This window comes from Rhinolophus sinicus, chromosome 17 (genome assembly GCF_057876585.1).
Source record: "Rhinolophus sinicus isolate RSI-liver-muscle chromosome 17, RSI-T2T, whole genome shotgun sequence".
NCBI classification, from domain to species: domain Eukaryota; kingdom Metazoa; phylum Chordata; class Mammalia; order Chiroptera; family Rhinolophidae; genus Rhinolophus; species Rhinolophus sinicus.
The window spans coordinates 45,635,977-45,658,985 of record NC_142517.1 but is presented as its reverse complement, the minus strand read 5'-3'; the positions used below and the strand labels follow the sequence as shown (position 1 = coordinate 45,658,985).

Sequence of the window (23,009 nt, the reverse complement as noted above, 5' to 3'; positions counted from 1 at the left end):
TCTAAGCCAGGGTAGTGCAAACTTTTTTCAACGTTTTCACCAAGGGCCATATGCAGTAAAATACACAAACAGCGGGCCACTCACTCGAGGTGAAGTATGTATTGCCTCACCTGGTTTATTTAAGTAAACTAAATATATTTTTGGAATTTGGTGCGGGCCAATTAAAAATGGACTGCAGGCCGCAGTTTGGACACCCCTGTTCTAAGCAAATCAGCAAACCAAAAACTGTGAAACAAACTGGCACTGGAAAAACCTTAGAGCAAGATCAGCACTATAACCCCAGAAAATCTTTGTAACATGGAAAAGACAGGATAACAGATGGGGCTAGAAATAAAATCACTTTATTTTCTTTAGGACATTTCAATGCAAATATCCTCATGTGAGCCCTAAAAATCAGTACAGCGGGTCCTCGAATAATGTCATTTCACTGTAACGTTGATGGGGGGGAATCAATTCCCATTCAGGGTTACTCCTGTGTGGATTTGTGCGTTCTCCCCATGTCTGCACGGGTTTCCTCCTTCATCCTTAAGATGTGCATGTGAGGTGAAGAGTCAGGTCTCAGTTGTCCCTGTCTGAGTAACTGTGGTTGAGTGTGCCCTGCAATGGAAGGGCTTCCTGTCTTGCATCCTGACCTGCAGGGATGGGTTCCAGCCCTCCTTGACACTGAAATGGAAGCAGGTTAGGAAATAATTCTCGCACTTGTTTTTATTAATCTTTCTTAAATGTCTGTATAGCTAACATTTATTTCAATGTTTAATATTAGAAGTGTTTGGGGTCTTTATTTAGAAGTTTGGTGACGTTTTTGTGATCAAAAATATGCTTCAGGAACTCAAATCTTGTTTATATACCAATTAGCCTATGGTAAATAAAATTGGTTTAGTTGTAGGTTGCTTTGCTTAGTTGCAGTTTCCAAGAACCTGTCGATGACACTGAGGAAATACTGTACTTCCAAAAGTTCTATAGTAGCTCCTGTCTTGCAATTCTAGAGACTTTTTTACTCTGCATTCTCCTCCCAAACCTAAAAATTAAAAGCTACGATTCCAGTTGAAGCTCTGATGACCTGGCCATGCTGTAATAACGACCTCCTGGTCAGTTTCTCTATTTCTAGTAGTTCATCCACACATCCACTTTCAGCAGTCATTTTTGGTCAGCACTTCCATAGTTATGTTACCAGCATATCTATTTTTATTATACCCTCGCCATTTCTAAGAAACATTTCAGAAACTGAATTTTCAAGTTCATGAATATTAGAGTAAAACATACCTTGCCACCAGAGATTAGTCATACTTTCAACTTTCACTAGTCCTTCACAACTTTGAGAGTTTGGAATGTTTCGTTAGTTAACACGTTGCGTATGGATCACGAGAATCTTTGTTTTTTCTGAGCCATGCGATAAGGACAGATAACGAAACACAAATTCCAGAATTCTCATTTTTACCGTTGACTCTTTTTACTTTGCATATTTCATTGAATTATTTGTGTTTCGTTAATATCTAACAGGCACGGCTTTCACCACCCGGATCCGGAGACAGGTGGGATTACTAACATCATAGGTGAGTAAATCCTAAAAAATTCCATAGAAAAATAATAAATGACATAGAAGCATTTACACTTTAAAGAGAAGAGTGCATTTTAAAGTAGTTTCTTTTAAAAACCTGCCAGAACAGAGGGGTATGAGGGATTTAAACCCCGCCATACGCCAACGTGTTAATCCTTATCATTTCTGTATCATTTATAAGGTGGATTAGTTCAAATCAGAGCTCCAAATTCTACTCTCCATATAATGAAAACCTACCCCATCCCCACTTTACTTCCACATCAGCATCGGCTTTATTTGGGTGCATTTTTCACAAACTTTAAGGAAAAATACAGCTCTGGACCTCGACTCTTATTGCTAATATCCTTTAGGCATAAGATTAAATGGATTAAGGATGGGTCCTTAAAGTGCATTTGGGCTGTAGTGAACAATTAGAAAATATGTTTCAATCTCCAAACCATAGATTCTAAGGATAAGGCACTTCTAGTGGCCGGAACTCGAGGAAATTGTGTCCATTTGATGCAGGACTCGGTCAATACTCTCCATGTTATCAGAATGATGGGTCCCTTTATGCTCAAGAGACCCAAAATGTCAGGGTTTGATCATTACCAAAACCTTTGAGTCAGGTAACAAAGGCCACAAACAACGGCCACACCTGTCTGAAATGGCACAGGTGAGTCTTTACAACGTCAAGTCGCCATCACTTTGTCCTCCTGGTGTTAGTCCCACCTTTGGGGATGTTATCGCTCTTCTTATTCACATTCATCTGGCCCAGAAACCATATTTCTCAGAAAAAAACTTCACATTTCTTTTTCTTCTTCGCGTATATATGCAAACGTGGAAGATTCTAAGGCATCTTTATAAAATGGTTTCTTAATGTATTCATTCACACAGTCCAAAATATGTATTTGAAACTCTTAATAACTTTAACATAATCATCAGTAAGTAACAAGACAGTGTAATACATCTGAACTGTGATCAAAGCACCTTAGAAAGTTCCGCTGGACAAAATAACAGCATCATAGGGTAAAAAATCCAGGAATGCCATAAATTATGTATAAACTGGGGGACGAAGGGAATAGCAGGAATCCTAAGTATCGAAAGCACTATTTTAAGAATTGATTTTTCAAAAGCCTAACCTAGCCTACAACAAAAATTTTTAAAAACTCAACGATTCAATAATCAATTAAGCTTCCTGGACAAAAACTGTAAGCAGCTGGAAAATAAAACAGATGAAATCATTCTACTATCAACAGCATTCAAAAAATAAAACCCCAGAAATGCCCTCAACAACCACCACAAAAATATGCAGGACCTATGTGCAGAAATCTTGGAAACTTGGCTAATGAATATAATATTTAGAAAACTGCAAACCACTTCACATTCTTAGATAGAGGGACTTGACATTGTAAATGGAATCCCTAAATGGGATCCCACTAAAATACTAAGGGAGTATATGATTCTGTTGGGGGGACGGGGTTACTCTTAATAAAATTACACCAACGTCTATCTTAAAAACATGCAAGAAAGCATTCAAAAAGGAACCCTTTAAATGGGGTAGGGGATAACGAGAATACACTCCCTACCCAAATGTTAAAGCTTATTTTAAAGCTACATTAACTGAGACAAAAAAGACATTTAAAGGGAACAGACACAGATACCAAAAATATGTCAAAGTCACTGAGGAAATTAACAAATGGATTTTTAAATAGCATTGGGACATTTCAATAATTGAGGAAAATAAAAATGAATTTCTTCACACACACACACAAAATCAGTGGATGAGATATTCAAACTTTAAAAAAAATAAAGATTCTATAAGAAAACACAGTAAATTATAACCTTGGACTAAGGAAGGACTTTGTAACCAAAAATACAAAACCCAAAAGCCACAAACAAAAAGTGTGATAAACATACTACCTAAGAGCTAAGATAGTAAAACCATATCAATACAAAATAATGGAAGGAGAGTTAAACAACAAAGTTCCCAATTTATAATATTCTCAGATGAGTAAGAACAAGCTGAACTGATAAGTAAGGGAAGAATGGGTACGAACTACGTGAATGAGTAATTCACACACACACACAAAAATGAGTTGTAATTTGAGTAATATATAAATCCTCATTATACATTTACTATAATTTGTTCTGAACTTTGCTTTTCTCCTCCCATTGTACATCTTTTAGATCCTTGTCAGACTATAAAGATCAATTTCATTTTTTAAATATTTGCATAAGGTGTTTGGCAATTTTGAGGAGGGAGTTTAACTGACCTATGGAAAGAACAGGTGCACAGGATACCTGCCTAATTTAAGGATAAATTTTTGAAGTTACAGCACACTACAGCTGAAAAACAGAAGTTTTTTCCAACTTGATGAGAGTAGTAATGGGAAGGTGGGGGTAGGAATCCTACTGGTTAAACAGAAAGAAACATGGTATGAATATATTTCAGGAATTCAAAGACTGAGATACAGTCAAGAATAAGAATAGATGAATTATGGATCCTGGCTAATGACTCTGAAGACAAAATTTGTTATAGACCTTCCAGACCCCTCATTAGACACAGGAAGTTGAAACCATACACATCTACCGTATATAGCGTCAAAGTTTCACTCACTAGGAGATTAAAAATACCGAATATAAAGCTTCATCTTTTGTCTGGAGCTCTTTTCATTAAATTATCAATCAGATGTAAAAATGTTTTTGCTAATTCATAGTTTTAAGCTCCAGAAGATTATTAAGTCTGGTAGCAATACTAATTTAAAAAAATAAGGGACCTTTCCTAAAAAGTCTAGTTAAGGTAACGTTCCAGAATAAAAATCAAAATCTAGATGTTGGAAAGACAGCTATCTTGTCCAAAACATACATTAAAGCTAAAATAAAACTTTAATGTTTAAAGTACAGATCCATTTATCAGAGACTTTGCTTAAACTATGGCTTACAAATCTATAGAGATGCATGAATCCCTTTGAGAACCTTCCCACTGAATTCGTTAAGGACATACCATCCTAGCCTAGAGAACTTCCTTTAACTGCAAAGTAACTATCACTTCAAAGTCATCAACTGCTTTAGGTTTTTCAAAACTCCAGACTTCCTACTGACGCAATTCATTACAACCCCCGATTTACATTCCTTATAAAAGGAAACAGAAACTTAAAAACCTTAATAGTCAGCACACTACTAACAGAAACTAGACAGCCTGAATCCTCAACTAAAAGTAAGATTCAGAAAGGAAGACCAGATCCAAAAACCTAAGATTTATACCCTAAAGCTGTAACTCTTAAATTTCAAAATTCTTCTTAAAAAGTTGCTGATTGCCAATAGATTGAGCAAGGAACAATGCAATCTTCCTAAATGGAGGGTAGGTGTTTTTTTTTTTTGCTTTGTTTTTTCGGGATTTTTTTTCAGTTTTTTATTTTTTATTTTTATTGGAGAAAGGGAACAGGACTTTATTGGTTAACAGTTTGTATTTCCAGGACTTTTCCAAGTCAAGTTGTCCTTTCAATCTTAGTTGTGGAGGGAGCAGCTCAGCTCCAGGTACAGTTGCCATTGCTAGTTGCAGGGGGCACAGCCCACCATCCCTTGCCGAAGTTGAACCAGCAACCTTGTGGTTGAGAGGACGTGCTCCAACCAACTGAGCCATCCGGGAGCTCAGCTCAAGGTGCTGTGTTCAATCTTAGTTGGAGGGGGCGCTGCCCACCATCCCTTGCAGGACTTGAGGAACTGAACTGGCAACCTCGTGGTTGAGAGCCCACTGGCCCATGTGGGAATTGAACCGGCAGCCTTTGGAGGAGCTCTAACTGCCAGAGCCACCGGGCCGGCCCCGAGGGTAGGTTTTTAAAGACTCCAATCTTAAGTGGTAAAAAGCAAGAGATCCATCAAGAATCAAACCTCTAATTCATATTTATTTTCTTATGCAAGCAAAAAGTTTTCACACACATTACTTACTGCCTCCTTCAAACTTGACCAAGTATTCTTAGGTAAGATTCCCTCCAGCTGTAAGACCTGTCACTTTTTCTTCTTTAAGTCTTTCTCAGGATCACTGGTGTGAAATTCAGAGATTTTATTTTTCAATGTATTTGGCACAACAGTGAAAATAACTGTATTTTTGATGCCTTCTCCAATGTGTTGAAGTATTACAACTGATGGCTTAATTACTGAAGCAAACTCATGATAAAATACTGTTCTCTAAACCTGATTAGAATTCTCTATATACTGTGTTTCCCCGAAAATAATACCTAGCGTGACAATCAGCTCTAATGCATCTTTTGGAGTAAAACTTTTATTTTTGTATATATTTTAATATAAGACCCAGTCTTATATTAATTTTCTGCTCCAAAAGACGCATTAGAGCTGACTGGCTAGGTCTTATTTTCGGGGAAACAGGGTATTAGAGGCATTGAACTCAATTTGTTAATATCTTATTGGGCATATTCTCCAACTTGATTAAGTCTCCATTTCCCCTAACTACATCAGGCAAAGTTTACTGCTGTGGATAAATGTGAATTCAAAAACATAACCATGAAAAAGGAAATAGCATAATTTATGTAAAATTTGCCTCAGGTTTTTGTTTTTCAACTGTCACAATGGATTTATCACTTGTTACCCTTTAATCAATTATCAGTTTATCTGTGGATTCATTCTCTGGCCCCAGACTACCTTCCTACTCCATCAATTCTAACAATTTAACATCTCCGAAATGAGGATGCTTCTTAGAAGAGCTGATAGCCACATGGCAGTCAGGATACAAATGTCACTGATTTAAGCACGCCCAAACTTGGTTTGCTTGAATTGCTGTGACACTTGACTTGTAACCCCTAAACATTCCATTCAGCAAACCATTTAGGAAAGATTTGAGGTTTCTTACCAGAAGGTTGTCCTGTTGACACCTTCTCATAAAATCAAAAAAGCATCCGCATCAAAACTTGCAGAGTGGGTGAAAATTCTTGGAAGAAAATCCTGGAGATAATACAGGAGAGCTCTTTTAAAGAACGTTTGCAACGTCAGTGCTCTCCATGGCACTGAGAAAGATATTGTGAGAAGAAACACACTCATCTGAATGTAAAGATGTTTTAACCAATTTAAGTTTTCTTTTAAATTTATATGCTTTTATTTTCCATTTTATGTATCCATGTATTCTAAGATGATCTTTCAATAAGTAACAAAAATTCTAAAAGATTAAAAAAAAAAAACTACCACTTACAGATTAACTGGCAACATTACTTAGTACCTTTTAAAACTGATTCCATTCTCCATACAATGGAATTGTATGGATTTTCAACTCACTTCCCAAATCTATATATGAAAAAAGAACCTATTCCACGACTCTAAACCCAACTTCCAACTATAAAGACATCTCCACCTTTGGCTTACTTTTATATCTCAAGTCAATATGTCAACAGTCAGAATCACCTGTTGTCCTACGGTGTACTTTATACATACATCATCCAATTTACAAAATGAAATAACAGAAAACTGAATACAGCAAACGGTATTTCTTAAATACAGTTCTAAGACAATACAGCCCTATCATTAAGGCATTCACTTCATGTAATGAATTCACTTCTCTCCCATGCATCTTGAATGGTACTAGCGGTACACCATCCTTGAAACACTGAGAAAAAAAATTGTTTTATAATTCAGATGAGAAACTATTAGGTTGAGAAAATGAACTGAGGATCCCAGATGGAGATCATCATAACCTAAGTAATTATACCTATATCTGTATCTATATGTCAATCGCAAACTGAAGGTGAAGCTTCTTGAACTAAGGAACTTGCAGGCACGCAAAGGTGTGCCAGAAGTAAAGCTATTCCCTCCCCCCCACCATGGTAAATCTTCCTGGAGCTTTTGTCAGGTAATTTAAATAATGTATAACAAAACACTTTATGTTTCTGGACTACGTCTACAGTTAACAGATATAAAAAGAACTCATTAGGGTAAGGGGGGAATCTCACTTACTGAAGACACTATGGTACAGTCGAGTTTCACTATTAAAATCGGTCTCATCCACTATTTACTATGTGATAGGTAAAAAAAGAAAGGGCCTATGGCAGTATGGTAAGGAATATAAGACTCCTAGCTTCATTTGCTATCCAATTCTTTGAAACCGATCCAGTAGAAACAGACGTGGAGTAGTAAAAAATTGAAAACAAAATGAGTGTCTATTAACTGGGGAATGGCTAGGTTTCACACAGTAATTTTTACTACGAAATATTTTGTAACCAATGAAAAATTAATACTCCAAGTGAAAATAACCAAGATGTAGATTACCTTATCTTTACAGTTCTCTCTGTATGCACAAAGATCTGCAACAATTATCTGAACTTGACCGGAATAAATATGTACCCCCCAAAAAACTAAATTCAATTTCTACCAAAATAAAAAATGTAGTTTTTTGTATATATCCAGTTATACTGTATGGAAAAAAACCTACAATTTATCTGAATGTGTATCTTTGTACCACTCTACTGAGTATGGAGAAATATCAGGTACAACATATACTTGGTTATAAATGGATTACCTAAAATGAAGTTGGGAAGAGATCAGGTGGTAAAGGAGAGCAAAGAGAAACAAAAGGGAAAAAAAATTTGGAATAAAACAAGTTTTTATATATTTATGCATTTGTGAAATTACACATATGTATGTAAATGTTTAAAGAATTGAGATAATATCTTAAACACTTTGTCAGCCAGCACATTTTCCACACAGCACATATGTGTATACATCACCATTCCCCACATCTTTTCAATCTTTCCATCTCTAGGGATCTCAAATCTACATTCTAAGTAATGAACTTGTTTGTTTGATGTTTACAACATCTAAAAGATCTGAGTTGTAATTTGATTCCAATAAGCACAAACATACAAGACAGCTACAGCAATCAAAAAGTGTCTTAACTTCAAACTTTTTTAAAGGCATAACTAATATCTATAAATGAAAATTATTTAAAATCAATGGACACATTTCTACAAAGAAGTCTGCAAATTCACTAATTATACAAGATCTGACAATTAAGTTGGCCAACTTGTTGCACCGATGTTGCTAACCTTTTTTGATAGCAGAGGGATGATTCATTATAAATTTGCATCAACTGGACAGTTAACCAAGTTTACTATTTGGAAGTGCTGAAAAGGCTGCGTGAAAAAGTTAAACGACCTGAACTTTTCGCCAACAATTCATGGCTCTTGCAATCACAACAATGCACCAGTTCACACGGCACTGTCTGTGAGGGAGTTTTTAGCCAGTAAACAAATAACTGTGTTGGAACACCCTCCCTACTTCCCTACTGACCTGATCTGGCCCCCAATGACTTCTTTCTTTACCTGAAGACAAAGAAAATGTTGAACGGAACACATTTTGATGACATTCAGGACATCAAGGGTAATACGACAGCTCTGATGGCCACTTCAGGAAAAGTCCTACAACTGCTTTGGAGGGTGGACTAAGGCGCTGGCGTGGATGCATACCTTCCCAAGGGGAGTGCTTCAAAGGTGACCATAGTGATATTCAGCAATGAGGTACGTAGCACTTTCTCCAGGATGAGTTTGCGAACTTAATTGTCAGACCTCATACATTACAGAAATTATTGCATCGCTATGGAATTAAGTTCTATTAACGAAAAAAGTTATTCAAAGCAAGGCTTCATCATTTTTCAGTATTGACCAGTTAACCGTTCTGAATAAAAGAGTAACAATGAAAGTGTGAGAATTTCTTAAGAATGCATTAGCCCTTTGAGCCTCTTGAACTTTGCCTTTGCTCTGGGCCCTCTTCAAATCCTTTGGGTGTACCATTTCTCCCAATAAAGCCACCTTGGGCCCTTGAGCCATTCTCTGCTGCTTGGGTCCACTCCTATTTCTTTGGAATGTACTATCTCTTCTAATAAACTACTCTTTCACCATTAAAAAAACAAAAAAAGAACGCATTAATATCAACTAATGCTTGCATAGCAACAATGTTCTTGGCTTGTTAATTTCACAAGTTTATAATATCCAATAATTCTCCTTGAAAGAGAATGATTTAGGAGTTCCAAATGGCCACCGAAAACTCCTATGACCTTCCTGTTGCGGAGCTGAAGCTCCTTATCATTTTCCTCTTTATTCATAAAGTTCTCTGACAATATCTGAACTTGACCAGAATCAATATATACCACCTAAAAAAATCAAGTTCAGTTTGCATCAAAATAAAAAATGTAGTTTTGTATATATGCAGTTACACTGAGATTAACAATGCATCAGTGTCCAAAAGCCAAGAATGACTGAGTCATTTGTTCATTTAATATATATTCAAGTCCTACTATGTGCAAAGTACACATCAAATCACTACAAAACTTGAAAAGAACCTGAAAAACTATGAGAGCAACAAGTTATGAGAAAAAGTTTTAATATGATTATTCTGAAGAAATTGTTACATGGAAATGCATACTCCTTTGCCAACAGTATTTATAAACTCCCTCAGTTATTACTGGAGGAGACCTCTACTCACCCTCCCAAAAAAGCTAAGCAAAAAATGCTGAGGCTAGATGGAGTATTATTAAGAGACAAATTAAAACAACTGATATAACTGAAATTTAATGGTTCAATTTTTCCATGGCTTTCAACCTCTTTAATGTAAGCATAAATAAAAGGATTGTTATACATGCTAATACATATGTTCAGATTAATAAAGCAATGCCTTGCACTGCTTAATTTTGTTTTCCTTGAACTGTTTATGAAGATTTGGTCCTAGAAAATTTAACAACCATCAAAACAGAGTTTCTTACTATTTGCTAAATACGTGCCAAAGAATCTTCTAAAGCCTTCTGATTCTCAAAAATACTACTTGGCATAGGGAAGACAGTCAATAATACTGCAATAACTATGTATGGTGTCAGATGGGTGATTACTCACCAGGGTGATCACTTCGTAAAGTATGTAAATGTTTAACCACTACATTGTACACCTGGAACTAATACTGTATGTCAACTGTAATTGGAAAATAAATTTTAAAAAAGGCTCTGGCACTCTCAAAAAGAAAAAAAGCTACATGGCAAGATTTCCAAGAAGTGCCACATCATAAGAAATTTTAAATAAGAAGTTACATATGCACATATATAAAGTATTTCAAGTATTAACCGAATACTTTACATAATCAATATAAAGTTCACAATTGAGAATGATAGAAATACATGGATAGTTATACCAGCACAAATTATAATTTGAGCCACATAGCTAGTTTTAAGTTTTCTAGTAGCCATATTAAAATAAGTAAAAGGAAACAGGTAAAATTTTAATAATTTTATTTAATCCAATATATCCAAAATGATTTTAACATGTAATCAATCTTTTAAAACTACGATGTACATTTTTTTTAATACTAAGTCTCTGAAATATAGTGTGTAGTTTATAATTGAAGCACATCTCAACTCAGATTACCATATTTCAGCCCCATGACTAGTGGCTACCATACTGGAAAGAGTAGATTTTTGTGAAGTGAAGACATAGCTCAACTCTTTTCTCCAGGAATCCTAATTCAGTCTTCGTGACTGCCAGTGCGTTAATTAATAGTAATTTATGATTAAAAACTTGATAAGCCATATATTTTGTACTTCAAAAAAAATCACACTACAATGTTTGAAGAGATCAGGCTCTCTGAAGCCTGAAAGATCAGGGTCTGAATCTTGAATCAGCCTCTTATTAATTTTATGGACCAAGATTCACTTAGCCTCAGTTTCCTCAATTGATGGTAACACTATACCCCCTTCATCGTGATTGAGAGGACTACATGAGACAAATTCAAGTAAAGTAGCTGCACAGTCTGATAGTCTGCATGCTCAATAAATAACAGCTGTTACTGTTGTAGAGCTAGATGGGGCCTGAGTGAACTAAGACAACTTGGTGGACTTTACCACTTGATAAATTGTCTATTAAAACTGTCTCATAATGCAAATGAAAAAACCAAGGTCTCACAACTAGTTAGTACAAGATCTAGGGGTCAGTCATGGAACGCATATCGCTCCACACACTACAAAAAAGCTCGTTTGCTACATCCTTAACATTATGGCAAACTCACTTCTTGAGTTATTATCCAGTCAAATGTCTGTCCTGTCTTCCTAACTAAAATGTAAGCTCACTAACCCTAAAATTTCCTTTGAAGAACCTCTAATGCTATGCAAAGGAGACAATTGGAAGTGAGAAGCCCTAGAATCAAATCTCACTTCAGCACAAGTTAACTTAACCATTGCCAGTTTCCTAATATGCGAACTGGGGATAAAAACACATACCTCATGGAGTTCTTGAGAACAAAATCAGGAAATACATGTACAAGCATCATAGAATATCTAGTAAACAACAAGCAAGCATAGAAAACTATTATCTAACTCAAAGACACACAAATATACGATGTAGGAAATATACAGGTGCATAAAAGTAAAAATGTGGAAAAAAGTATGTTTTCTGTAAGTATGTAAAACCAAGAACTTAACAATATATCTCTAGAAAAATAAGATTATTTTTAAATTTGTTTTCATGTTTTTCTTAATTACATATTTTTTTAATACAAAGACAAAAACTACAGGAAAAGTATTTCATTTTTAGAAAAGTCGTGGCCTTTTCATTTACTTAAATCTTAGTTCTTTTACGTTTATAAAAATTGCCCATTTTAAAACATGTCCAACTAAAAATTATCTTTAAAATATGTGGACCTTTGTTTTTAACTTAACAGTGTCCCTAATACTATTAAGACAGCTATCATCTTTTCCTCAATTATTAATCTTCACAAAGAAATCAATAATAAACTATATGAACTTTGAAGTCAATACGCTCTCAGAACACAGCTTCATAGTAGGTCATCATCACTGATGAATAAACCTGCATAATTTAATTATTCTCAAATTTCATTGTATTACATTAAGCCCAAGTAATAAAAGTTTGGAAATGTTGTAAAACTTTAAAATGTTTTGTAGTCAATCACACAAAGGGGAAATTGTACAGCTCTAAAAACAATTAATTCTATCTTTTACAGAGAAGACCTAATACTTCTCACTATCTTAGAGATCACACATTTCCTTGGAACACCACTGAAACTTCCCTCTACATAAGCCAGAAAGTGAGTGACTTACTTTCAACTTATAATGCAAGTTTCAATGTTATTACAAAGCTTAGTATCATATACATCAGTTAAACAGCATTTTAATAACCCCAAATGGGCACAACGTGTTGAGGAGAGTAAATGAAAATGTTCTAAAATAAGACTGTGGTAATGGTTACACAACTCTGTAAATACACTAACAATCACAGAATGTAAATTCTACTTCTCAGCTTTTAAAAAAAGGGGGGGGGGGCACTTTATATGGCTAGTAATTAATATAAACCCTAAAATGTCATGCTCCAAATAGAAAAGGCTATAAAAGCAATTTTTTATATAAAATTATATCCTTTACCAAGTGCTTAATTAACATATGTTGCCCATGCTTTCCAATCCACATATATTTATAGGGCTGCAAACAGTTGCATATCAAGTTTTAATTTAACAACTAGACAGAGGGTGCCAAAAAAATGTGTACACATTTTAAGAAAGGAAAAAACTATTGAAATTGTAATACTCAATATACACTGATAACAAGAGATGAACACAAGTCATGTATATGCATTTTTTTGGCACCCCCCCACCCCCGGTAGACCCACTGTTAAATTTTTAAAAAGCAAGATATAGCACATGATTTGTGTCAGTATTTAAAAAAAAAAAGACTTAACTTTAGGTGAAATCATCAGCTTTTTACTGGTTCCAATTAATTTGTGGAATGAAGTTTCAATTCCACCAGAAAAATTTTAATCAATGTCTACAGAGCATTGCCAAAAGGCATGATATTGGCCACTAACCTAATAACTTTGAATTCTTCACTGGTAATTCACATTTAAAACCAAATGTGTCTGTGTTTTACGGGAAGGGAAAGGAAGGGGAGAAAAGGAAGAGGAAAATCAGAATCACCTGTATACTGAAAAAAAAAACAACTGAAAGAAAAAATACACCAAAACGTTAACAGCTGTTATCTCAAGGAAATTTTTTTCAAAATTCCTTCACTAACCACATATTATTTAAATTAGAAAAAATAAAAAATAAAATTACTGCTACACTAAATGAAAGAAGACAAAATCAAAAGGCTACAGGTAAACTATGTGATTCTACACATAGGACATTCTGGAAAATGCAAAAGTATGGGAACAGAAAACACCCTAGGGTCTGGAGGTTGGTTGACTACAAAGGACCATGAGGCAAATTCTAAGATAGTGAAATACCATTCTACCTCTTCATAGTGGTGGTGGTGGTTACAAAATTGTTATCATTCATCAAACCTCATATAATTGTGTATTAAAAAGGTAAATTTTACTATATGCAAATCTCAATTCATAGCTAAAATAATTTGTGCAGTAAGTCAATTTTTTTCCAAGTGGGAAGTTTCATGGGATAAAAAATTCTGGGTACCACTAAACTATTTCAAACCTCTCATTTTACACACACACGCCCACCCACCCACCCACCCAGACCCAGGGAGATGTTCGGGTCCATTACGAGATTGACAATGATTAAGCAGAAGTACAGACCTAGAATTCCCATTTAACTACAAAATCCTGGGCTTCTTCTACTTCACCATTCTCACTCTTCCAAAGTTTTAAAGACCACTTTCCACAAAGTACACATACAAGTGGATTATGGCAGAACATAAAATTCCAAACGTTCAAGTAAAATTATTTTAATACACAAAAAAATGTGGCTAGGGGTTCTTCCCAACCTTTGCCAAAGAACTTAGATTTTTAGGTAACAATGAATGATGGAGTCCAAGTCTAAATAAGTAAAATCAAGCTGATTTGATAGAAATCAATAAACACTTTAGAGTTCCAAAATGGAGACATTGATTTATTGTGACTTGATTAAAAAAATACTAAGGAATCAAAATAAGATTGTGTAACAGTCTTTACTAAAACTTTCAATAATCTTAAATAAATCTTATAAAAAAAGAAATGAAGAAACCATACTTAGCTACAAAATGGTGTTCTATCTACCATCAGCAGGCTGTAAAATTTTAAGACAAAATAATTCTAATTTTCAATACGACAGAAAAAAAATGTATGTCTCCATTACACAAGAACTGTATAGCCAAACAGAATTTGAAACTTTTCCACCGGGGCAGGGGTGTTGATGCAAACATGCTGAACCTTATTTACCCCTGATATTAAAAGTATGGTAGCCCATTCTTTGTGCACTGTGCCATAACTCTATCTACAGTAGTTCAGAGAAGGCAATCACTAGGTTTCCATAAGAACAGAAGTCGGTGAAATAGCTACTCAAATTTTACGTAGGTCCTTTGACACAAAGTTTTAAACCTAGGCTGCTAATATAACTAGTCGTGCATTAAGACTCCTTCCCACCAGTCACGGCTTTTACTTTATGTTGACCACTTAAGGAGATTTAAACTTGTAAAAAGCTTAGGGAGATCTTTTTAGATGCCAACTGTGATTTCCCACTATGCAGGTTCCACGTGACAAAACAAACCCACATAGCTCATCAGTAATCTAAGAAAGGAAAAAACGCTGAAAATAGGAAATTAGGGCCACCAAATAAATTAACATCCCGTGGGATAAAAGATACGCTGAAATGAAACCCAGTGAAAATACATTCTGCGCACGCACAATACTCCTGTATTAGAAGAAGGCCCCTTCATAAAAATAGCCAAGACTCTCAAACATTTGAGATGCTGGCTTAGTGAGATTGACTGACAGACAACAGCTGGGGAGACTTTGTATTGATCTAGTAACATCTTGGCATACTTTGGAAGAATTCGCATTACAGACCGTTACAATGGCAAAACTAAACTGTAAGGATTTCATTTTCAGTTATGTGACCACCCATACTGGAAGCCCCTACTAAATTCCTCTACTCTCGAACTCCTCTTCCGTTTTCCAGCCCCGATCCCATATAATGAATCTCCTTCCTTTCGATGGATACAAACAAAAAAACCTCGTGGGGGAGAAAAATAAAAATCAATACCTTCCCAAAACACTAGGTAAATGATATAAACGAGTCACCTCCCTACCTGATCCATTTCACATTTTAAATCTTACTTTAAAAGCCTACAACTCTCGCCTTTTCTTCCGTAATAGAGGGGCACAGGCGCCGCCCAATTTCCCAGGCCGCAAAGAATTCAACCCGCCACATTTCAAGGTTTTTAAATATTTTTTCTCTTTGATCCTAACCCTCAATTCCGTACCCAATTCTCCTTCAGACACTAAAGTTTATTAGCCTCAAACCCTATACAAAGGTGAATTCTTAAGATTCCGCGACGTGCCCCACCTCGGGGGTGGGGAAGGGTCGGAGCAGCGGGCTGAGGCACTCCCGCACGGCCCAGTCCGAGGGGCGGGGGAGCGGCTGTGACCACACAATCCCACCACCTCCTTTCACGACTTCCCCACCTCCCGGCGCTCAGGCCTGCTCCCAAGGAGCTCCTCGCCGCCCAGCAGCGACTCGGCTTCTCCTCACCGGCCCGCCAAGGATCTGACCAGCACCCAAGAAGATTCACAAGTAGGAAAACGCAAGAGGTGTCCGACGTGTTGTTTTAAAACATAACGGAGCCCAGGCCCCCGAGACCGTTAAACCGCGGGGTTGAGGGGGGAGAAGCGAGAAAGGCAGCGGCCTCGGACTTTGGCCTAGTGGTCCTTTTCGACCCCAAACCTCACTCTCCGGGACCACCAACCCTCCCTCAAACCTGCCTCAGCCCCAAGAAGACCCGACAAAGCGGCAAAAGGGTCAGTACCTTGTAGAAAGCCCCGTTGGAGCCGCGAACCTCCACCGTCAGCTCCGCCATGTTGGAACCGCAAAGGCCGCTGGGAAGAGATTCTAGAAACTTTCCAACCAGAGGAGGAGGGGGAGGGGCGTGAAGGGGGAGGGGGAGGGGCGGGGAACACAGGGCGGGGACTGGGATCCCCCGCCCCACACCCCTGGGGTCTCACCGAGCAGTACCGACTCGCCTAGTGGGATCCCTCCGCTCCTTACATCACTCGCTCTGGGCCCCGCCCGCCGCCGCCGCCACTGCCGGGTTCTCCTACCGAAACAATCGCCTGACCTTTGCTGACCCGTCCTACGTCCCCGCCCCCCAGTGCCCGCTGCTTGCCGGTTCCTGCCGGTCGGTGCCTCCAGCCGCCCCGGAATGAACTACTCGGACACTGCCTGCCCCTTGCATCTGCATTCCAGTGCTCTTGGGCATCCTGCCCTTAAACTTCTTGACGTGCTGGCGGCCCTGGAGTAGCTTCTTCACCTAGGGAAGAGCCACCTTGGGGGCTCCAGTTGCCCATTGACAAAGCATTTTGAGGGACTAAGGGAGCATAAAATTGTACATACTGTGTGCTCCAAATTCTTTCGCCTGGCTCTTTTAAAAAAAAAAAATCGGTGGCGTTCTCTTGACTCAAATTTCACATTTCCACACCTCCTCACACAGTATAGGAGCCCTCTCCCCATCTGTTAGCACTTTAGCTGTTTAAAACTGTAGGTATTTTGAATTCAACTTAGATGTGTTAACAAACTGCAACAGAGTTTAGGTTAATATCCATTGCTGGAAGTAGTCAGGGAAACAACTGAGCGGGAGACCATGTTTTCCCCTGCGGCAATGCATGCGAACATCCACAAACAGGATCAAAGCAGAATCAACTTGTATGGCTTGTCTACCAGAACCGACACCAATACTGTAAGCATTATGACAGAGCTACTTTGAATATTTTAACAATATTAAAACTCTTTCCAAAGGCAAGACGCTTTGAAATAATACTAGGACTTTTTTATGTGTGTCTTGTGTTACCATTCTGACAGAAAAATTCTAAAAAGATGCTTTGCAGCAACTTTATTCTCTCAAGGAAATGCCCACTGGCTCAGCCTTTCTGGGGAAAGAGGGCAGGCTCCTTAAAAAAAAAAAAAAAAAAAAAGGGACATTTGATCAGCAACTCTACATCTCCAGTGGCTCCAAACAGAAATGGTGGCTGCAAAAGTGCTCAGTATTGTATTGCTATGTACAAAATGTTCTTCTAAAAATGTTGATAATTGTGAGGAGAACTAAATACCCATCAGTGATGGGCTTCATCTATCCAACTCTTTATAAACCGTCCCGTATGATCTTTCAGAATAATAATGCCCTGGTTTGCTTTTTTGCCCAACAGCCTTGTTGAGATATAATTCACATACCATACAATTCATCCATTTAAACTGCACAATTCAATAGTTTTTGTATATTCAGAACTGTGCAACCATCTCCACAATCAATTTTAGAATATTTTTCATCACTCCAAAAAAAACTCCTGTACCTATTGGTGGTCACTCCCCATTTCACCCGAACCCCCCAGGCCCTAGACAACTACTTATCTACTTTCTGTCTCTATAGATTTGCCTAGTCTAGACATTTCATATAAATGGAATCCTACAATATGGCCTTTTATTCTTTGAGAGAACATAATGTTTTCAACTTTCACCTATGTTGTAGCATGTTACAAGTTTCACCCATGTTGTAACATCACTATTCAGTCCTTTTTATTGTCAAATATACCATTGTATGGCTATACCATGTCATTTTATTTATTCATTCATCTCTTGATAGGCACGTGTGTTATTTCCACTTTTTTAGCTGTTAGGAATAATGCTGCTGTAAAGAGTACTGCATAATTTATTGTATAGACAGATGTATGTTTTCATTTCTCTTGGGTATTGGTATTGTTGGCTCACAAATACTCCATGTTTAACCTTTAGAGGACTTGCCAGACTCTTTTCCAAAATAGCTGCTCCATTTGAATTCCCACCAGCAATGTATGAGCATCCTAGTTTAGCTTTAAGGTTTTTTTAAAAAAAGATTTTTATTAAAAATATAGCTAACATACAATACTATATTAGCATTTGGGGTTTCTTCAGATAAAAACCCTAAGTGGGATTACTGGGTCCTTCATTTTCTCTTCTTATATCCTTTGTTTTAAAGTCTACTTTGTATGGTATAAGTATTGCTACGCCAGTTTTTTTTTTTCCATTTTCATGAAATATTTTTTTCCATCCCTTTGCTTTCCGCCTGTGTGTGTATCTTTCAATCTGAAGTGATTCTTAGGCAGCATATGTAATAGTTTAGTTTTCTTACCCATTCAGCCCTCCTATGTCTTTTGACTGGAGCAATTAATCCATTTATAATGAAAATAATTGTTGATAAATATGTAGCTGTGATGCAAATGTTGTTACTCTTGATATTGTCCCATGGGCGTCTTAAACTATTCTCATTTTTCTTTATTCTTTTTCTCTTTTTTTCTGATTGGATGTTTTATGCTACCTTGTTTCCAAACCACTGATTTGGTTCTCTGCTTCATCTAGTCTGCTGGTGATTCGTTCTAGTGCAGTCTTCATTTCAGTTACTGTATTCTTCACTTCTGACTGGTCCTTTTTCAGTGGTTTCTATGTCCTTTTCTTATGCTTGCTCTGTCTTTGTTGAAGTGCTCACTAAGTTTATTGAATATCCTTATAACCATTGTTTTGAACTCTGTCTCTGGTCGGTGCTTGCCTCCATTTCATTTAGTTCTTTTTCTGGACTTTTCTCCTGTTCTTTCATTTGGGATGCATTTCTTTGTTTCCTCTTTTTGGCTGCCTCTCTGTTTGTTTCTACGTATTAGGTAGATCTACTATGTCTCCCAGTCTTTGCTGGGTGGCCTTATGCTGGTGTCCTGTGGGGCCCAGTGGCACAATCTACCTGGTCACCTGAGCTGGGTACTCCAGGTGTGTTCGTTATATGGGCTGTGTGTGCTCTCAGTGATAGTTGAGACTTGATTGCTGTTGGCATGTCAGTTTGTGGGATTGACCTTCAGGCTGACAAGCTGTGGGGTTTGGCCATATCCACAGCTTAAGGGCTACTGCCGGGGAGGCTTACCCCACTGAGTGGGATTCGCCCCAGGGGCTCTGGTGCCTGTTGAGACCATCCTTTGTGCCACTTGTGGGGCTAATTGGGCAGTCCTCTGCTGTGGTCTGAAGCCAACCTCCAAGTATTTGGTTCTGGGGCCTCTTTGGGGAGGCTCTGGTGTAGGCCCAAGTTAGCCACTGACTGTTACCAGCCGGGGGCTACCTTGTAGTAGCTACAAAGCAATCCGTAGTTGTTCGCTACTTCCGCTAAACCTTGAGGTGTGTGGAGGCCACACTGTGAAACCAGGATGGTTGCCACCACTACTGGTGCTGGTGTAACTCTGGAAAAAGCCAGGGCACTCGGAAGCCTGTTGTGACCTGCCAGCTCCCTTAAGGTTCAGCCACTGATAAAGCCTCATGTGGTATGCAAATTGGGTGATGCAGTGTCTCAGAGAGTCACTAGAATGGGAAGAGTTTTGGTCACCAGGTTAACATAGACCTTGGTTGGTGCTAGTGCTGAGCCTGGAGCAACTCAGTAAAAGTCTCAGAGTACATGAGGCTAGTCTCTGCCTGCCTGGGGCTTGTAGACTCTGATAGTTTTCCAAGAAAGAGTGCAATGAATGAGGGGGCTTTTTGCTCAGGGAGAAAGTGTCTCCAGAGGTTTGTGAGTTGGGTGGGGTGGGGTCCCAGCTGAGTCAGCAGGGTGGAACAGCAGAGCTCTCCAAGCCAATCGGATTCAGATTTGGCCTGTGGGGGTGGGCTAAACATAGGTAAGATGGCGCCCACCTGCTGGCTGCCTGGGAAGAGGACCCCCCCTCACTGGGAAAATGCCGACTGCCTTCCAGTCTTCAGTCTTAGTCCTGAAGCCACACTCCTCAGTCTGTTCCTGTAAGTCTGCGAGGCCACCCAAGTCACTGTCTCTTCGCTGGAGCCCAAGGTGAGTGCCTTTGAGCGAGTCTGCATGGGCCTTTTAAGAGGATGTCTGGGATTCCTGCAGCCTTCCCAAATAGTTGGAATCCCCAGTGTTTTTCACAAACGGATGTTGTGGGTGCTCTTCTTCCCAGGACCAGTACTCTGTCTGGGGAGCTTGTTATGGGGGGCTGGGGTCCATTGCTTCTCTGGGGGGAACTCAGTGGCTGAGATATCCCTCCTGATTCTCAACAGCCACATGCAGGTGTGGGGCCCGTTCCATGTCTCCATCCCTCTTACCAGTCTCCATGTGGCTTCTTTATATTTTTAGTTACAGAACTTCCATTAGGCTAGACTTCAGACGGTTCTCCAGGTTGATAGTTCTGTAATTTAGTTGTAATTTTAATGTGTTCGCAGAAGGATGTAGCCACAGAGTTTACTCCGCCATCTTTGCTCTATGGGTTTTTCTTTCCCTCCCTTTCTTTCTCTCTCTTTGTTTTAATCTTTAGTGTATTGTTTTATTTTGTTTTTCAATGTGAGTGACTTTGGGTAGGGCTGTTGAAGTTGCATTTGTACACAAGTCAACATATTTCATATTATCTGAACTTTGAAGAATAAAGAGTGGTCCTCTTCAGGCCTTACATGCTAAAAACATTTTTGTTTGGACCCTTCCCCGATTCCCACTAACTCTTTACTACTCCTGCTAGGGGGACCTCCTGATTTCCATTAAGCAAGTGAGATTTATAGCAATCAATCATTTGTCTAATATCACATAATTTCTTAGTAGCAAAACTAGGACTTAAGTCCTCCTCTTTCCATTTTCATAGCCCATATCAATTACCGTTTGCTGACCCCATGTTACATTCATAATGGAAAATTACACAAATCACAAACTTCAAAATTTTGATGTATCTCTGTTTTTATTTACATAATCTTGAACAGATATTCATTATTAAAAGGAAAAGAATGTCCAGTATTATCTAAAAAAAAACGGGGGGAAAATTAAAAATAAAACAAAAAATTTAAACAAATAGTCACAAGACAGTATGCATAATCACATTTAAAACGTTTTGTGTGTGTGTTTGTAGATAGATAGATCGACAGTCTGGAGGTTAATATTAATAGTGTATATTTCCAGAAGGTGGACTTATGGCTGACATAAATTTTATAATTTCTGTATTTTTTTGCACTGTCTGATTGTTTTAGAATGAGCATATCACTTGATTTTCACAAATGGAAGTATTTTCATTTTTCAAACACTATCAGGGGATACTCTGCAGCCATTAGAGATGAAGTTTTAGAAAAATAGATATTGATATGAGAAAATGCCCATAGTAACTATAAAAAAGAAGACTGTCATACTGTATGTGGAATTAATTTTGTACAAAAAGTGTACACATATATTGCATGACAATATATTGTAAAGATTTTTGCCAAAATGTTAACAGCAGTTATCTTAAGGCAGTGATAATATGAATGGTTATTTTTCTTTGTGTTTTCTATGTTTTCCAAGTTTTCTGCATTGGAAAGTGGAACTATTTCTAATTTTAGAAAATTATAAATTAAATAAGAAAATTTTCTTTAAAAATAGAATTAAATACACATGTAATGAAGCCTTGCAAAAAACAGGTACTGGAACACTAAGAACTTAATATTTTGAACAATTCTATGGTACTATATTTAGTATGAGTTGTCTTAATGAAATGTGATATGGAAACAGGCTATCATCATTTTAAATCTCCTCAAAGTAATGCACTTGAAAATAATTTTAACTTGACTAAAGTAAGACTGTAAGAGTTTTTTTTCTCAAAAAGCAAAGATTTAAAAAGTCTAAAATAATTTTTCAACCAACCATAATGTTTCAACCAACAGTTTCCAATTGTGCCCTATTTTATAAATAGCTAATGAAAGACTCAACTCATAATTTAGAATATTTCAACTTTTGTTCCATAGGCTACTCTGATTTTTATGGCAAAATATAAGCAGACATTGAGTATGAGAATATCAAAAGAAAAATTAAATTAACCCCAACTACTGAGTTCAGTTGTCTTGATATTGGAGAGTCCCTTGATTCTTTCTTACGATGTAAGCAACCGAGGGTGAAGGAAGAACAAAACCATACTGGTTTTACTTTGCAAGTCAGAAACTGAGCTTCATTCCTCCCTAGGCCCCAATGTGAAGTGGAACTTAAAGCAAAAAGGACTAGATCACGTACCCACTTGAAGAATAATTAATAGAGTTAAGAGCATGGACTCGAATATGGATTGCCCATTTCAAGCCTAGCTCTGTTATTTTTTAATTTGGACTATGCATGAATGAGAAAGAAATTTTTGTTAATGTTAAACCACAAAGATTTTAGGGTTGTTTAGTATAGCAGTTAGCATTGATTAATCTGAAAAATATATATCCTTACTTTACCACTTACACCAAAATAAATTCCAGTTGTAACAAAGATTTAAGTGTAAAAATAATGTTGAAAATACTACAAGTAAATATGGGTAAATTTTAAACTGTTGTTTGATTGTTTCTGCCATAACAAAACACCCAGAAGCCACCGGGAAAGGCTTGTAGATTTGAATACATGAACATTTAAAATTTCTCAAAGGAAAAAAAAATGAGTGTAAAATTGAAAGACAGTCTGGAGAAAAAAAATGACTGAATTTGTTACTAATCAAAG

At 37.4% G+C, this 23,009-nt stretch overlaps 1 protein-coding gene across 7 annotated transcripts in view; it reads right to left on the bottom strand.

The window, feature by feature from the left end:
* Positions 1 to 16,397, bottom strand: part of FXR1 (FMR1 autosomal homolog 1) — a 55,139-nt gene extending 38,742 nt beyond the window's left edge. For 6 of the 7 annotated variants that reach the window (XM_019737337.3, XM_019737338.3, XM_019737341.3 and 3 more), the window contains exon 1: positions 16,326 to 16,397. In XM_019737337.3, coding sequence (XP_019592896.1) covers positions 16,326 to 16,376 — 51 coding nt within the window. In that variant the 5' untranslated portion in view covers positions 16,377 to 16,397. Of the gene's footprint in view, positions 1 to 6,404; positions 6,492 to 16,325 lie in introns of those variants that run through there. The other variant, XM_074328405.2, reaches the window with a different exon arrangement.
* Positions 16,398 to 23,009: the final 6,612 nt, after the last annotated feature.